The 19,398-nt window shown below is 39.1% G+C and overlaps 1 protein-coding gene across 2 annotated transcripts in view; it reads right to left on the reverse strand.

Annotated features, from left to right (window-relative positions):
• Positions 1-19,398, reverse strand: part of MRPL3 (mitochondrial ribosomal protein L3) — a 48,378-nt gene that overhangs the window by 12,336 nt on the left and 16,644 nt on the right. For both annotated transcript variants that reach the window (XR_010943423.1, XM_067737445.1), the window contains exons 5-8: positions 17,402-17,501; positions 15,793-15,853; positions 2,000-2,108; positions 525-602 (exon numbers count right to left, since the gene is read on the reverse strand). Coding sequence is in view for 1 of the 2 variants with exons in the window: in XM_067737445.1 (XP_067593546.1) it covers positions 525-602; positions 2,000-2,108; positions 15,793-15,853; positions 17,402-17,501 (348 nt within the window). In the remaining variant the exon portion in view is untranslated. The remainder of the gene's footprint in view (positions 1-524; positions 603-1,999; positions 2,109-15,792; positions 15,854-17,401; positions 17,502-19,398) is intronic.

Raw genomic sequence — 19,398 nt, forward strand, 5'->3', positions numbered from 1 at the left:
TTTTAGTACTCTATTTTCCTATTTTGATTGTCTCCTATTTTGTCTTCCTCTCTCCTATTCCTCACCCACATCCACCCACACATTTGACATTTAATCGAAAGCAATATGATATATAACCATCTACTCTTCTCTGTGCTTACATGGCATGGTGACATATACATGTAGGGAGTTTCTGTTTACTCTTTTATAAGAGTATTATACGTAATGCTCTGAATCTCTATTTTTTCATGCAACAACACTGTGGAAATCTTCCAGGTCAAATAGTAGACAATTAACTTTTTCTTTTTAATGAGTGCATTTTTCATGGCTTGCATGTTAAATGAACATATATGACAACTCCAACACACACACACACACACACACACACACACACACACACAGAGTACACGTTTCCCCCACCCCTCAATAATTGTAAAACCTATTAGAACCACCATACGCAGACACACGTTAAATATGTATGCTGGTGCGTTTGCCTTTAGGCACTAATTTAACCACTCCTATAAAAAGCCACTCCAGAAACTTACTTTCAGTCCAAATGCTGTCCTATCTATGTTCCCCAATTGCCCAGGCATTTTGGTTCCAGGCCAGACTCTGGCAACATCCTAAAGGAGAGAAACAAAAGTAGCACTTTTAAGCAGTATTCTCAATTTCGAACAGTACCAATCAAACCAAAATGCAAATAAGATATGTCATTAAAATGTTTTATTTTTTCCTCCATTTTGCTAGCCCCCAGTAAAGAACTAAACATGGATTTAGTGACATTTACCCCTAGAGAATTCCCTTTCTAAATTAGATTAGAACAAAAAAATATAGACTAAGAACATATTTAGGAGAAAAATTCAGTAACAAGAGAGCAGCAACTGAGCCAATAATGGCTGAGAAGGACATAAAAACATGTCACACCACCATTCAAAGAAAAAATGGACTGCCTGGCCTGTTTTCACAAATCTTCTGTATTAACTGACTTGGACTCCATCCAGTCCACAGCTGCTGGAATGGTCCTACTCTCCCACCCTGGCTTTTGATGTTACTATCCTTCTGCAAAGTGACTAAAGGAGAGAGTTAGTTACCACCAATAGTGAGAAACTTAGCTTCCATTATCAATATATTCACTTATCTGGTCAATCCTATAATTCACAGAAAATTATCTCAGAATGGCTAACTAACACTCAACACATGCACATAGTACATTTTAAATTTAGACTCTGGGTATACAGCCAACAACTATGTGTTCACAAGTTACTTGAGTTATTAGTCCACTCTAGTCCCCCACTTCAGTGAGGTTCTGTTACTCATTTGAAATAGTTATGTTCATTTTCTAATTATATTCCATTATGGATTCCCCCCCATTTTTATTTTACTTTGAATTTGTAAAACATTAACATGGTTCCAAAGTAAAAAGTATTAACAAAAAAGTATATCTAGTTAAGTGCCACTCCTGAGCCCTTCCATACTCTTCCCACCCAAGAGTAAGAATCCCCCAGGCTCTTTATGATACACCTCTGGGAGACATATTCAGTAGGACTAAATTAGCAGTACAAATCTCCTTCTCTCCTTCCTATGCTCTTATTGTCTATTTCTCCATTTTTTCTCTATTACTTTCCCCTTCATCATTATATTGTCCTTGACAACTTTTCCCAATGGTCTCTTCTAAGGCAAAAACAAATCTGTGAAGGAAGCAGTGTGGGAAGATGGCAGGGCATTCTGATCCCTGATCACTTACAGCTGACTTCAGAGTGTAGGATGGGAGACAGAGATGGGAAAGAAAGTAGGCAGACAAGTACTGAGAACACTGGCCGTAAGTACGTAGGATATAACCAAATGATTCAAGTCTGGCTCTGGAAAGTAAGGCCAGGACCCATAAATGTGTGACTTTTATTAGGACCCACCTGGAGTAAGATTCAAATAATGTGACTTGATCCCAAGGACAGACTAAAGCACCATATACACAAAAGCTGAATCTTTAGTACTAAAAAGAGGATCACTAAGTTATACTTACACCAGTTGAAATAGCTCCAGGCCTTCTGTGGGTTTTTGTTTGACCGTGAGTAGCTGGCTGGCCTTTAAATCCCCATCTTTTCATGACACCTTGGAAACCTTTACCAATACTGAACAAGATAAACATTAGAATTTACATAATGAACAGAGGATAAAATACCCCCAACTGTATACTTTGATAGTACCTTAGAGTTTTTAGCTAAGTTCCTTATCCAAATAACTAGAAAAGGCCATACAAGCAAAACTACAAATGAACATGCCTTTATCTCTGTCCTGGTTTGCACCCCTTCCTGGAGTCTCATTCTACATAAAATGATTAGTTCAAGATTGTGAGACAACAGCAAGCTAAGCAGTTCTATCATCCTAATCCTATGACACAACACAGTAAAAGTGGGACATTTTATAAGCTCAAAGTACTTGTAAGCAATGCAGCAGGCCACCATTAAGACCCCCACCTTCTGTAAAGCAACTATACTCCAATAAAAATTAAAAACAAAAAAAACCCCTGAAAAAACCCACCTCCTGGTACACATGCCCCTGTGTGATCAATCACCTCCCCTTGAGTCTGTGTGGACCTAGCAACTCACCTCTTAAGGAATAAACTATGGCAGAAGAGATGAGATGTCACCTCTGACTCTTGGTTACAAAGACACTGGCTTCCATCTCTGCACTCTCGGTTCTGAAGGAAGCCAGCTGCTATCCTATGGAGAGTTATGCAGCAAAGACCTCTCTAGCCAGCAACTGTGGACCTGACGCTCACCAGTGGCCATGTTAATGAGTTTGTAGGCACTTCTTCCCAAGTTGAACCCTGAGATGACCACGGCCTTGACTGTTGCCTCGGCTGCAGCTTCGTGAGAGACCCTGAGCCAGAGGCACCCAGCTAAGCTGTACTGGGAGTTACGACCACAGAAACTGTGAGGTAATAAATGTTTGTTGTTTTAGGCTGTTGTATTTTAGGGTAATGTGCTAGGCAGCAATATACAATACAACACAAAATAAAACAGTAATAATGCTCTAAATGCTGAACAAGTTTAGAAGATGGATCTTGGTTTCAAGGTTTGAATCAGAAGCCAATGGAGAAATAAAATCAGAGAAAAAATCTAATATTTCAATTTTTAAACAAAACCATTCTATTTTCAAATTCTGCTAACTAGAGAAACATTATGCAGTGTAGGTAGAAACAACACTAAGGTTCAAGCAGCATTAGAGTTTATCTCTGTCAAATATATCAGGACAAATGATACAAGGAAAGGGCGAGAATGAATTGTAAGACTCTACCAGCCTTAGTTTTATAGACTCTTAAGATGAACACTTTTTCCACCTTTCATTAGATAATATGTCAACATATTTTTCATGCTGTGTTCCCTTAATTTAATAAAGCTAGCTATTATTAAATAAATAGTGCCCAGTTCAGGACATTTACAAAAAGGACCAATAACAAAAGATTTTGAAAACTATGTAATTTCCACAAGGACTTTGCTATGCATTTAACAAAGAATTATCAGAGAGTAATGGATTGAAGTAAGCCCACATGACTAAGATGGTTTGTTTTAGATAACTCAAGAAACCAGCATAAAAATAATATGAATATGTATAGAATATAACAGTCGAATAATATCATATCACATGTCAAAAGTTATTTGTATATGAATAATTTAAATGTAGCTTTTTTCACATTAATCAACTGAACACATCACATGGAGTACACTGACCAGCACACCTTGTTTTATTATGCTCCGCAGATACAGTGGTTTTTACAGTTTGAAAGGTTTGTGGTAACCTTGTGTGATCAGATAATGATTAGCACTTTTTGGCCATGAAGTTGTTTTTTTTTTTAAATTTTTATTGGAGTATAGTTGCTTTACAATGTTGTGTTAGTTTCTGCTGTACAGCAAAGTAAATCAGATATACATATACATATATCCACTCTTTAAAATTTCCTTCCCATTTAGGTCACCACCTACTCAAGAGCATTGAGTAGAGTTCCCTGTGCTATACAGTAGGTTCTTATTAGTTACCTATTATATATATAGTAGTGCATATATGTCAGTCCTAAACTCCCAATTCATCCCACCCTACCCTTCCCCCCTTGGTAACCGCAAGTTTGTTTTCTACATCTGTGACTCTATTTCTGCTTTGCAAACAAGTTCATCTGTACCATTTTTCTAGATTCCACATATAAGTGATATTATACGATATATGTCTTTCTCTTTCTGACTTACTTCACTCTGTATGACAATCTCTAGGTCCATCCATGTCGCTGAAAATGGCATTACATTTCGTTCATTTTTAAGCCATGAAGTATTTTTAAATTAAGGCACATACATTGTTTTTATAGATATAATGCTATTGTACAGGCTACAGTACAGTGTTAAACATAACTTCTATATGCACGAGGAAACCAAAAGCTTGACTCGCTTTACTGCCGTTGTCTGGAACCAAACTGCAGTATCTCCGAGGCGTGCCTGTACATAATTGATTTTTTGCCTCCAAAATTCAAAATAATGCTTATGCTTGATCAAAGAGCTAAAACAGAAATTTAACATATATTCATTGAAAAGTCACTATAAACTTTGCAAGGTTAACATCTAAGAAGGCAAACTATGATAATCAAATATTTTACTGAAGTTTTGCTTCAGAAACTTAACAAATATTTCTACTTAACGCTGAATTTTAGAATATATTGATATTTGAAAAATAAATGCTTTGCAATTTAAAAATAAAAAAGAAGTACCTAAAGAGTCATTTGAACTTATGATATTGTTTGGCAAATAACATTTTAAAAAATGTTTTATAAATTTATTTCATTTATTTTATTTTTGGCTGCACTGGGTCTTCGTTGCTGCACGTGGGCTTTCTCCAGTTGTGGCGAGTGGGGGCTACTCTTCGTAGTGGTGCATAGGCTTCTCATTGTGGTGGCTTCTCTTGTTGCAGAGCAGGGTCTCTAGGTGCGCGGGCTTCAGTTGTTTTACAGCGCAGCCTCAACAGTTGTGGTGCATGGGCTTAGTTGCTCCACAGCATGTGGGATCTTCCCAGATCAGGGCTCGAACCCATGCCCCCTTCATTGGCAGGTGGATTCTTACCCAATGCACCACCAGGGAAGCCCTGGCAAATAACACTTTAAAGAAAACAAGGGAACGGACTGGCAATGCCAAATCTAAAATGAGCATGTTTTCAAAATATGGCATTCTAACACTGGTCATTCTTGGTAGAAAGTTTGTTGGTAACTTGAGTTCTCAAACTGATTCATCTCCTGCTTAAAGAGAGAGCATGCATGTGTGCACCAGTAAAAAACACTCCAGGTAAATTACAGGAAGATAATTCAGCTCATTTTACCAGCAAATGATTACAAAATCAAAGTGGTATCCTGAAACTGCTAATTACTGTCAGCCAATTACAGACTGTTTTTCAATCTAGTTCTAGAACACATCATGTTGTTATACTGTGTACTACAGGAGCCTCTTCAATAAATAACATTTAAACAAAAGGGTAAGACACACATGATGTGACAAATCACTGGCTGAATTGAGACTACGGAGAACAGAGGGCACCTGTTGCTCCACGGAGGGGGCACAGGTGTCTATTCTGTTGTTTCTCTCAGTTGTCGCCCAACTGGAGAACAAAAACAAAACAAAAAGCAAGATATGAATGAATCTACACTTAGCAAACCCACGCAGAGTTCAAACATAAGGTTTTCACAAGTCACATAAAATAATACCTTCACTTTACTAAATAGGATATAAAACACATAACGTACTTCATCTCTCCCACCCCTTTTCTGCTGCAGTTTTTAATGACAGCAGAAAAAAAACAAACAAAGGAAAATTCATATCAGCTAAGAACACAATGTTAGAAGTTCCAAATTTAGTGAAACATATCTGAAAATTAGGAAAACATAAAAAATTTATTTTATTTAGAGCATTCATACTTGCTAAAACCAAAACTTCCTCAAAAAATCTCAGAGATGCGATTTAAATCTAGGCTTTATTGCCCTTGTTTCTGGGTATATTTCCTCACTATACTTTAAGTTCATGAAGTGCAGGGATTGTGCAGCATCTAACCCTAGTGCCCTACCTAGAGAACTCAGACTAATTTTGTTACTGGCTATAACTGTGTCTTAGGAAGAGAGATGATTATTTCCTTTATTTTGTCCTGTAGTTTCCAAATGCTGTATAATGGGCTTGTTTTTTATAAAAGTTTATGAAGATTATATTAAGAAAAGGCAAGGAGGGGCTTAAAGGTTTGACTGTAAGAATCTTGCAGAATAGAATGCATAATTTAGTGTTTCCAACTGCATTCTATAAATCTCTAGAGAATACTATGAATTTCATTTCCCTGTCACATTGACAAATGCCTAAATGTCTACCAGCAGACACAAAGGTTTTAATACAAACCCATCATGTATTTCCCCACTTTGTGGGAAACTGCCTTTGACTGTATGGTTCTGGATACACTTTTATATGCAGATAAAACAAAATGTCCATGAGGTGAGGAGTGCTCTCGAGTCCATCCATTCTAAGTCCTCAAGGAAATTCCTTCAAAATTCTCATCACTGAGTTTTGCCCTTGCCATTGAAGATCTCTGTAAATGCTGGGAGTCAATTTCTACTCAACTCAGTGTTGTTGTCTAAACCTATTCCATCAGTGATATAAAACAGCTCCTGAGCACACAGGTAAGTCATGGTGGAATCTTCCAGTTGCTTTGTGTCCCCTCACATACAGTTAAAAGCTGGCATGGAAGATCTGTATGGCTGTTACTCTCCAGGATGAATTTGTGACAGCATGACCTGAACTGCAGGTATTCTGTTTATGTCTAAAAACTATAAAGCTCCCATCAATATCTGGGAACATTTTTACCAACAACTGACTGCTAAGAGTGGACCGCTCACAGCTTTCTGACATCAAATCTAGCTCATTCAATAGTACGAAGAGCCAAATGTGCAGTGATTTCTTTGAGTCCTCTTACAGAGGGAGCATTTTCCAGCTGTTCTAAGTAAACCCAGAACACCACGTTTGCTGTCCTGAGTTCAGTCTGCTCTTCTCAAAGAAGAAAACTCAAAAACTCAAATAATTCTGCAATATCATGGAAAGACACAACAGTTTTATGAGTACTACTTCTTCATTAATATAGAAAACAGTGAGTTATGCCACTTGGAAAACTGAGGGATTATTTTTTGGAAATAGATTTTTAGAATTGAAAGGAAACTTAGAATATGTGGAATCTAAAAAAGAAATGATACAAGTGAACATTTACAAAACAGAAACAGACTCACAGACCTAGAACACAAATTTATGGTTACCAGAGAGGAAAAGGGTGGGGAGGGATAAATTAGCCGTTTGGGATTAGCAGATACAAACTACAAAATATAAAATAAATAACCAACAAGGACCTACTGTATAGCTCAGGGAACTATATTCAATATCCTATAATAAACCATAATGGAAAAGAACATGATAAAGGATATGTAATGTATAACTCAATCACTTTGCTGTACACCTGAAACTAACACGATATTGTAAATCAACTATACTTAAGAAAACAAAAACCTACATTAAAAAAAAAAAAAAGGAACCTTAGAAACCATTTACTCCCAAACCCTTATGTTAAAGATAATGAAATCCACATCCAGAGAGGTTAAGCCACTTGCCCAACGTCAAATGCCTGGTAAATGAAAGTATCTGGTCATGCTTTTAACCCAGGTCACACTGCCTCTTGAGAAATAGAGTAAAGCAAAAATAAAGTAGCATATCGGAGACGCATGGAGTTATTTCAAGGGCATCCTCATTACACTGTAAATTCCTGATGTAGCAGGTATTATGTATTCTTAAAATTACCTAGAGTGTTTTTTTTTGTTTTTTTTGTTTTTTTTTTGGGTACACGGGCCTCTCTCTCACTGTTGTGGCCTCTCCCGTTGGGGAGCACAGGCTCCAGACGTGCAGGCTCAGCGGCTATGGCTCACAGGCCCAGCTGCTCCGTGGCACGTGGGATCTTCCTAGACCGGGGCACGAACCCGCGTCCCCTGCACCGGCAGGCGGACGCTCAACCACTGCGCCACCAGGGAAGCCCACCTAGAGTGTTTTGTAAAGCTACTACTTTGCTATACAAAACAGTCTAAAGTAAGAGGCAACAATTTGATGTATTAGAAAATACCACAATCTAATTCCTAATGACTTAATATTGTTAATTCATTTAAAAAGATATTTCCTATTGAGGAAAACAGATTTTTCCTTTAAAATTTTGAAACAAATGAAAAAACAGTAATATCACCGATAGCAATAGCAGCCAATAGTCCTGAGCATTCACTACGTCCCAGATCTTGAGCTAAGAGCCTTCTGTGCATTATCTCATTCAGTCTTTAAAACATGGCTATGAGGTAGGTGCTGTAATTAGTCTTGTGTTAAACATGAGGCGACTGAGAGGTTAAGAAAGCTGTTTAGGTCACAGAGCTGCTGAGAAGTAGATCCATGCTTTCCCTAGACCACCGCTGATGAGACACTCATTTTGACTTGACTGAAGAGGGATTATTTTTTAGAGACTACTTCCCTCTACAGTTTACTCATTTTGAAAACTGTATGCTTAAAAATTTACTGCTTTGAATAGTAAATAAAGTAACTTATTAAAAATGAATAAAATTGCAAATGTGCAGGGCTGGAGAGCAATTGTTCCCTGAAGGCAGCATCCACCTTCTTTCCCTCCGAGTTCCCAGCAAACACCCACCAGTCAGAATAACAAGCTAGTGGGGAAGGCTTCCGACCATGTGCAGGCAACCTTCTCTGAACAGTGTGCAGGACTGCTCACACAGCCCAGAGTCTTTGCTTTGTTAAGAACCTACCTGGCTTTTTAATCACCTTAAGGCTCTGATGGACAATATTTCTGTACACATTTTGATATTTTAATGAAAGAACCCAAATTAACTCTCCCCAACTCCTTTCAGTTTTACTACCATGGATAACATTATCAAAGTAAGCACCTATTTTTCTATTTTGAGGCCAAAGGGTAATGAGGATTTAAAGCACACTGTTAACTTCAAAAAAAGTAAGATTACGCCAGAAATTGCTATTAAAGTAATATGATTGTGCCTGAAAATATACGGGTTGTTTTCATTAGCCCAGACTCATAGAGTTTTAGATTATCTTTCACTCAGAAAGAAGTAGCTGAATGAGCTGTTTTCTGATTTCAATCTGGGATTCAAGAAATTACTTTAGGCTTGCCACTGTCATGAATTCAAAGTTCAGTAAGACACCTGGCAGGAAAGTGCCCCCATGCCCACCGTTATGGATGCATCACCACCTGTGTCCTTCAAGTCCTTTGAGACAGGGACCTAACATTTTCTCCTAAACACTGCAGAATGCATTTTTACAGTTTTATTTTTATCTTACTTTAATTTTTTTCTGATTTCGTTCCCTAAAAAAGGAAAAATTCTACAAGTTAAAATAAGCACTGCTAGGATTCAACAGAAAACAATGGACTAAACATCCTATGTTGAGGGTAGAATCAACAGTCATACTTTATCTCACCCACTCTTTATATATTATCTAGAGAGGTTTCCTCCTCAAAACTGAGAAAGAAAGGGAAAATGTTAGGCCCCCAAACCCATCATCTATTAGAAGTTATGGTGGAATATAATTACAGAATAAGAATATAATCTTTAAAAGGGTCCTAGTATAGGAAGTGGGTAGTGGTGGTGGTGTGGGGAACGTATCAATATATGTGCTACACTTTAAATTTTATTTAGAATAAATTACATAAAACTGACATATTTCAAAGATTGAGCCTTATTACCTATTTATAGCATAATGAAAACTGTGAAAAATTATTCTGCTAGAATGGTTTTATATATTAGATGTAAAGATCTTTCCCATATAATCTAAATTTGGATACTCAGACCTTTTAGATAAAAAACTATTTCTGGTTTAAAAGTAAAAATTAAAAAGAACTCTAGTAAATATATATTCACCTCACACTCTAATGCAACAATGGTAAATTTACTTATTTATATAGAAAATTATATCCAAATTCAGCACAGGTAAATACAATGTATCTTTCAGTGTAAGCAGATTTCCCAATGCAATCATTGAAAGAGGAACATTTTAAAAATTTAAGGAAGCCTTCAAGAGGGTGCTACTGTTGGTTACTGGTCACTAAAAAGAAAATGTCTGCAGACAATTTCATTCTTCAAGTAGAAAGATTCTATTAACATTGTATTTTCTTAAATTAGTACTTTTCCATTTTAATTTTTCTTATTTAGTTATTTCTAAAGTATATTTAATCCAGCAATTAAAATTGAAGGTATAAGGTAAAAAACTTGAAATATAAGTATAGATTTAACCATTAAATATCACTATTACAACATGAGAAAAATGAACAATTTCAATTAAGAAAAATGTCTCAAACAAATTCATCTCTAATGGAAAGGAGATGATGAAGCCAGTTACTAAGGAGACCAGTTTTCAGTTTCATGCTAACTAAAATGTGGGTAATACAAAGGCCTGCTTTTACTGGCAATGTTATTTGAAACTGGATTAATTAGACTTGCCTGCTTTAAAACAGATGTTCATGTTATAATTTGAGTAGAGTTGAGAAAAGGCAGGCACTGGGACTCTGTGCTGGGTAAAGGAGCAGCAGGAAAAGAAGGTCCACTGGTGAGTTCCTGACTATTCTCCAGTCCAGTGATTCTCAGAGTGTGGTCCCTGGACTAGCAACATCCACACAACCTGGGAACTTGTTAGAAATGCAAATTCTCAGGTACTACCCCAGATCTAATGAATCTGAAGATTGGTGGGGGAGTGGAGGTAGGGGAGATTGTGAAGCCCACTGAAGTGTGGGAAATGATGCTCCAGGCTGTGAACCCATGTCCCTCATCTGACCTAACCATGTCACTGCACCATTTTTTCTCTAGTGTTTGCACCTGTAACAAGATTAATAATAAAGACAATGGAGCCCAGAAGTTTCAAAATTTTAAAACAGGGGCTGAAAATGGAGGACAAGGTAGAAAATCTCTGGCTGTAGGTGAGCCATACCAAGAGACTGCAAGAACTCAGAGCCTATGTCCAAAAGATAATGGTTCCATTTACAGTTAACAAGGAAAAAAAACATTCTCATTGGCTGTGAGGGCTAAAACACCAAGCTGGGGGAACTGTCCAAAAAATGAGAAGCATCAGGGAAAGGATGTAAAAGAATTTAAAAAGGAAAAAGAAAAGCAAGCAAATTCATGTGTGCGTGCACGTACACATGCACAGGAAAGTCAACAGCAAAGAGACAGCTTCCACCAGGACTGGGTGTAGCTGAGACCTAATAAGCCTGCACCCAGGAGGAATCCAAAACATCTCCACATGAGGACAGAGCTCTGTAAATTCGGAAGCACTTACAAGCATCCTGAGGCCGTAATAACATGCCAGCTCCAAGAGCTGCAGCCATTGGCAACATTTAGTGAAAGGTCAAAGTCTGTTTCATTTTGATCTCAAGTAATACCCCGAAAAGGTACGCACACCAGAGTACAGTGCACATGCTACACAAAGTCAAACAGAAAATGGTACTGCAACCCACACAACAATGAGGGTTTTCTCAAATGCAGGCGCCCCTTTTCCAGAGTTGAATGTCAACTACTCTAAATCCCAGGGTTAGTGACTCTCCCAGCTCTCATCAGCCATCTAGTCCTGAGGCTGGCACATGGCTGTACACACTCTTGTTTTCTAGGTACACGATCTTAAAACACAAAACAAAACCAACACACTCTCCTTCCACTTTACACTCACAAGGAGAAGCCTGAAGTTTTAAAAATAGCTTTTAGGAAGCCAAGGAAACCCAACAGTAGCATATGAAATGAAAGCATCTAGTGAACACAGGCACTGAAAGGGTTAGGCTCCAACCCAAGCTAGTCACAAACACTGCCACAGAGCATCTGCTAACAAAGGAATCCGACTTTGCAGGGCTTCCTGAATATCTCATTTACCCTGTAAAATATGTAACGGAATGCACACCTTATTAACTGTGTGTAAATTAACAAATTACCGTGAGGCATTTTATCATACGTAATAATTCAGGCATTTAAAAAGTAAAACCATCTGATTCACAACACACACGTCTCCCCACTTACTCAAACCAAAGCTTTACAGCTCCAATATTTTGACTTCTTCACAAGGGTAGGCAGGACAAACGTTTCCAAAAGACCAATAATTTCAGACGCCCCAGCAAGTAGGAATGAGTTCGCAACAATCAGGAAGCAGGGAGAAAAAGAGGAAGGTTCACAGTCTCTTTAAAGAGGCCCCACTTTCCTCTACTCCACCGCCAACCTAGCCCACTCCACTTCGAAAGAGCTAATCAAAAGTTAAGGCCCCTGGGCTTCCCTGGTGGCGCAGTGGTTGAGAATCTGCCTGCCAATGCAGGGGACATGGGTTCAAGCCCTGGTCTGGGAAGATCCCACATGCCGTGGAGCAACTAGCCCTGTGAGCCACAACTACTGAGCCTGCGCCCCTGGAGCCTGTGCTCCACAACAAGAGAGGCCGCAATAGTGAGAGGCCTGCACACGGCAATGAAGAGTGGTCCCCGCTTGCCGCAACTAGAGAAAGCCCTCGCACAGAAACGAAGACCCAACACAGCCAAAAATAAATAAATATTAAAAAGTTAAGGTCCCTAGGACCTGTGTGCAATGGCCCGTATTTAAAAGTAGGCAGTAATAATGTGGAAGTGAAGAAATATCTGACCGCATTTAAGAAACCGATGCTGGATTTATCTGGTTTCCTTGGATATAAGAAGCTGCTCTGTCTCAGTCACTGTGACTCTAAGGTTAACCCAGAGCACCAGTGGGCCACTGTTCATTTTCAAAGAGTTCTCAGTCAGAATATTCCAAAAACAAAACAGACACATAAATCAGTGAAACTACCATCTATGCTGATAGAACACGAAACAAGAATGGACAAGAGCTGGGAAACTGCCTGGTGGTCCAGTGGTTAGGAATGGGCACTTTCACTGCCGTGGGCCGGGGTTTGATCTCTGGTTGGGGAACTAAGATCCTGCCAGCCACATAGACAAGAGCTGATATCTGGAGTTAAGCTTAGCTTAGATCATGTGGATTCTAACAACTGATACTGAACAATTTATTTCTGTTTTTTTTAATTTTAATTTTTTTATTTTTGGCTGAGTTGGGTCTTCATTGCTGCGTGCCAGCTTTCTCTAGTTGCAGCTAGTGGGGGCTACTCTTCATCGCGGTGCGTGGGCTTCTCATTGCAGTGCCTTCTCTTGTGGCAGAGCATGGGCTCTAGGTGCGCGGGCTTCAGTAGTTGTGGCACACAGGCTTAGTAGTTGTGGCTCGCGGGCTCTAAAGCACAGGCTCCGTAGTTGCGGCGCACGGGCTTAGTTGCTCCACAGCATGTGGGATCTTCCTAGACCAGGGCTCGAACCCGTATCCCCTGAATTGGCAGGCGGATTCTTAACCATTGAGCCACGAGGGAAGTCCCTGAACAATTTCTTCTTCTTTTTTTTTTTAACTTCTTTATTAGAGTATAATTGCTTTACAATGGCGTGTTAGTTTCTGCTTTATAACAAAGTGAATCAGTTATACATATACATATGTTCCCATATCTCTTCCCTCTTGTGTCTCCCTCCCTATCCCACCCCTCCAGGTGGTCACAAAGCACCGAGCTGATCTCCCTGTGCTATACGGCTGCTTCCCACTAGCTATCTACCTTACATTTGGTAGTGTATATATGTCCATGCCTCTCTCTCGCTTTGCCACAGCTTACCCTTCCCCCTCCCCATATCCTCAAGTCCTTTCTCTAGTAGGTCTGTGTCTTTATTCCTATCTTACCCCTAGGTTCTTCATGACATTTTTTTCCCTTAAATTCCATATATATGTGTTAGCATACAGTATTTGCCTTTCTCTTTCTGACTTACTTCACTCTGTATGACAGACTCCAGGTCTATCCACCTCATTACAAATAGCTCAATTTCGTTTCTTTTTATGGCTGAGTAATATTCCACTGTATATATGTGCCACATCTTCTTTACCCATTCATCTGATGATGGACACTTAGGTTGTTTCCATCTCTGGGCTATTGTAAATAGAGCTGCAATGAACATTTTGGTACATGACTCTTTTTGAATTATGGTTTTCTCAGGGTATGTGCCCAGTAGTGGGGTTCCTGGGTCATATGGTAGTTCTATTTGTAGTTTTTTAAGGAACCTCCATACTGTTCTCCACAGTGGCTGTATCAATTTACATTCCCACCAACAGTGCAAGAGGGTTCCCTTTTCTCCACACCCTCTCCAGCATTTATTGTTTCTAGATTTTTTGATGATGGCCATTCTGACTGGTGTGAGATGATATCTCATTGTACTTTTGATTTGCATTTCTCTAATGATTAGTGATGTTGAGCATTCTTTCATGTGTTTGTTGGCAGTCTGTGTATCTTCTTTGGAGAAATGTCTATTTAGGTCTTCTGCCCATTTTTGGATTGGGTTGTTTGTTTTTTTGTTATTGAGCTGCATGAGTTGCTTATAAATTTTGGAGATTAATCCTTTGTCAGTTGCTTCATTTGCAAATATTTTCTCCCATTCTGAGGGTTGTCTTTTGGTCTTGTTTATGGTTTCCTTTGCTGTGCAGAAGCTTTGAAGTTTCATTAGGTCCCATTTGTTTATTTTTGTTTTTATTTCCATTTCTCTAGGAGGTGGGTCAAAAAGGATCTTGCTGTGATTTATGTCATAGAGTGTTCTGCCTATGTTTTCCTCTAAGAGTTTGATAGTTTCTGGCCTTACATTTAGGTCTTTAATCCATTTTGAGCTTATTTTTGTGTATGGTGTTAGGGAGTGATCTAATCTCATACTTTTACATGTACCTGTCCAGTTTTCCCAGCACCACTTATTGAAGAGGCTGTCCTTTCTCCACTGTACATTCCTGCCTCCTTTTATCAAAGATAAGGTGACCATATGTGCATGGCCTGAACAATTTCTATATAAACACATTTAAAGGCTTGGTGACTTCATTCCATAGTGAGATAACCTCAACTGATTTTTGAAAAAATACTTCTGTAAGATTTAAAGTTTCCTGGAGATTATCTAGCCAGTACTGGGCTTATCTTAACAGATGGTAAGATATTAAAAAAAAACTACAGTACCCCAAATACCACCACCCAACATAAGTATGATTCAAAGTCAGCATTTCTGTTAGAGTGAAAATTAAGTGTTAATTTCTACCAAATTTGAACCCTTGTTTACACATGACAAAATATTTTGCTTTTATGGAAGAGGTCTCTTCTAGTGCTAAGAGATGATGCCATGCTGTTGAAGACGCCTAAGGTGTAATCCTATTTCTTCTTTCAGCTCATGATAGGATTTTAACACAGTTCCACAAACGCTTTATACAGTTAGTTACCTTAGGGGAACCTTAAGCACAACTATCGCAAATAGTGCAAGATGTTTGTAATTTAACTGCTTCCCTTATCTTTCACCAACAAACCAAATGCCGCCTTTGGTCTTCAAACAGATGTGGGCGCAGCTCACAAGGAACATGAGTTCCTTGTGGGAACTCAGTAATGGACCTTTCTCTTAATCCCATCTCAAGAAGCACACATCTCAGTTTAAAAGATGTAACCCAAAGTGAACTCTTCACATACAGCTAATTCGGTGCAATTTAAAAACCAGTACCATCAGTAACATTAAGGATTAGAGTTATGAATGAGAATAATGGTTACTTATCCTTTATTCACTGACTTTGAAAGGCTGCACTTCTTTCACTCACTCTGCTGTGTTTTAATATACAAAGAAAACAAAAGGAAAAAACCTGTTACGTGGACCTACGTTTTGGCTGTGACATCCACATACTGTCCTGGGCGAAAGTGAGCAGCATAAAGAGGAGTGCCTTTATGAAAAGAAAACAAAAAATCAGTATGAAATCAGCCCAAAAACAACTTCATTAAACATAAACTACATACAGGAAGCCTTCTAGCTATCAGATTTCAAAATGTCAGGAGAGTCTCTTCTGCAATTTTAATTATTAGAAATGTCAACAATAAAATAATAAAACTGCTCAACAAATGTATTTTAATGGACTGTATATAGGCTGAAGTATGGGGCACATGGTGCTGGAGTGGCCAACAGCCCACGGCCACTGGTGCGCTTGTGCCTTCACAGAGGCCAACGTGATACTGGCTGAAACAGGCAACTCCTGTGACAACACTGTTCCTGCTGGTAAATACATGAGATTCTTGGTTGTTTCTGTGAATAACAATATGTTAAGATGTATTTCCTATTTCAAATAAGGAAAATAAAAATAAGAGAATGACTCAAAAAACACTGGGGCTGGATCAAGTCTTTTTTTTTTTTTCCTATTGGAGACAAGTTATCCAAAAATAGGAATCAACATTAACATCATCCAGTAAAAGACTTTTTTTTTAAAGCTGGAACCAATGTAGTAGAGAATGTAATCAAAAGCTATTTTTGTTTGTTTAAAACAGGGAGTAAAGTGCTGTAGGTTTAGTGTCCTTAAGGTAGGACCCAACGTGGATTTATATGGGCAGAGAAAAACCTTCATTTAAGAAAAAATAGGGGAGATTAAAAAGTGACCGAATTTCTACAAGGTTGAATGACCTGAACTGCTGATATTTGACCATTTTTCACCCCCCCACACAAAAAATATCATATGGTTTGTGCTACAGCAAAAGTTAATGTGGACTTAATTTTTATACTTGTTAGTTTAATTCCATGTACTTTACCTCAAAGATGAAAAACTTGCACTTCAAAAAATACCTTCAATTCTAAGTTATATCAAGGCTGACTCTACTGCCCCTATTAATCAGGCCTATTGCAATTGTATTCTACTTCAAGAAATTCAGTTCAGGTATTAAAATATCAAATCTTAAAACATCCTTCTACAGTCTACTTGTTAGAGAACTCAAGTTCAAGAGATAGGGAGCTTTTCTGAAGTTCAAAGACATCAAAATGCCATTAACTATATGAACTAATATAATCATAGTGCCAAATCTTACTTTTTCAAGGTGCTATGGTCAGTCACTTTCCTGTTTCAGGCTACATTTTCTCAAATTATCCTATCTCAGTGAGGGTCTATTCTTCACTTAATAAAATGCCAGCCTACAAACAGTGAACTTCACATTTTAAAAGTTCGTTTATTTATTTGGAGTGGCTTTTCCAAATGTGAAACTCTCTGTACATTAAAAACAAAAGTGTTCCTCCCTCTTCCATGGAAAACAAAGAATTCTCTACAGTTCTTTCCACTTAAAAAAGAAAAAGACTTGTTTGTCCCTAGTGATTAAATCAGTTACAGTTCTATATTTAAAAATAAATGTTTGGGACTTTGTACTGTGAATTCAGCTTTATTGAAAGGGCTTACATTAAACAAATCACATATTTGGGTATTTTTACCTCCCTCTTCTCCCCGACCTCAGATTACCTGGTTTAATTACAGCATTATCTGTTACATTAAAGATTTTAACTTTCTCTTTTGGTGGCAATCCAAGTTCTCGGTAAAATTCCAATATAGATGTAGATTTCTAGAGGAAAAGCAGCACATATAAGTAACACATTAATTACAAAAAGTGGAATTTAATGCCTAGAGATCTAAACTAAGTTACTAACACTCCAGGAAAACAAACTAAAGAGCACTCTGCTTCCCCAATGAACAAAAGAGTACTCTATAGCCCTTAATTAAGGGAGGTGAGATTTTTATCCATCACACTCAGAATTGGCATAGCGTAGCTCATATAAAGAACTGGCATAGTGTAGCTCAAAGTATACGGGGAAAGACTTTTGTTCCACAGGAAAAGAAATACAGTCATGCTCATATTTAGATTTTTTTTTTTCTTTTGCGGTACGCGGGCCTCTCACTGCCGTGGCCTCTCCTGCTGCGAAGCACAGGCTCCGGACACGCAGGCTCCGGACGCGCAGGCTCAGCAGCCATGGCCCACGGGCCCAGCTGCTCCGCGGTATGTGGGATCTTCCCGGACCGGGGCACGAACCCGTGTCCATTGCATCGGCAGGTGGGCTCCCAACCACTGCGCCACCAGGGAAGCCCTCATATTTGGATTTTGACTGGAGACCGTCTGTATCAAGAACCCCAATCTTGGGAAATTTGACTCTAATTTCCCTGCTGTGTCCAAGCAGTTGGGAGGAAACATGACAAGTCACATTCAAATGTACAATCAGACTTCACAGTGAGTGCCAGTGTGGCCTGGCCAACCCACATTCCCCTGTTAAATCCCTCTCACACCCACATTCACCTGTTAAATCCCTCTCACTCCCCAAGGCAGCTCCGCCACAACCTCTTAAAACCTCCAGCATTCTCCCCTCCTTCTCCCTGCTTTGAGCTGATAATGTTGCTTCTTATTGCACTGAAAAAAACAGAAGAATCGAGAGCTCTTCTCCAAGGTTTTACCACCAAATCAATCATCACCCTCCCACCCCACTCCAGGTGCACAAGAGGCACATGGGAAGCTTTCAGAGAACACCAAGGCCAAGGCCTCAGCTTGGAGGCTGTAACTTCACCAGTCTAAGGGGGCATCCAGGTGTCAGCATATTTTCAGCACTCCATATGGTTCTGATGTGAATCTGGGGCTGGGAACCACAATAACAGATGAACTGTCCATGTTCTTATTAAAGCCAAATCCTTCACTGTGTGCTGATTCCTACCTCCTCTCACCTACTCAATGGCTTTACTCCTGAAACTGTCCCCACCATCTTCTTAATCAACAATTTCCCCCTTTCCACTCGAACTTTCCTAGCAGCATAAAAGAATCACAATAACTCACATTAAAACACAAACCTTTCCTTGGCCACATTATCTCCTCCAGCTAATCTTTCTGTGCCTGCCCACGACAAGGCTTTCATCAGGGGCTTCCAGCCCCTCGTACTCAATGGGACGTGCTGGTCAAAATCACCAAATGCCCTGGTCACCATGAGCACTGCTTGGCACAGGCAGCTGCTCTCTCCTTGGAAGGCCTCCACTCCACTTCCAGCTACTACTCCCTGGTTCTTTCACAGGCTAATGACCCACTTTTCTAACATCCACCCCAAATTCTACTCTGAACTACAAATTTTTCTGCCCAATTGCCAAGTCAACATTTCACTTTGATGTCACACAACAACTCAAGTTTAACACGTCTAAACTTGAACTCAACACGCTCCTGCCCCGCCAGGCCTGCTCTCCTCGTCTTCCCAATCTCAATAAACAGCAGCTCCATACTTCTGTTTAGACCAAAAATTCTATGGTCACCTACAACTCTTCTCTTTCTCACATCCCATGTCCATCCATCAGCCATTCCTGTAGCCTCTATTTAAACATATAGCCCACATCAGCCACTTCTCACTCCGACCCCAGCCAGCCGTATATCGTCTGGATTATTTCAGTAGCCTCCTATCACGTCTCCAACTTCTATACTCCTGACCCCCTGG

This window comes from Pseudorca crassidens, chromosome 5 (assembly GCF_039906515.1).
Source record: "Pseudorca crassidens isolate mPseCra1 chromosome 5, mPseCra1.hap1, whole genome shotgun sequence".
In the NCBI taxonomy this organism is placed as follows: Eukaryota; Metazoa; Chordata; class Mammalia; order Artiodactyla; family Delphinidae; genus Pseudorca; species Pseudorca crassidens.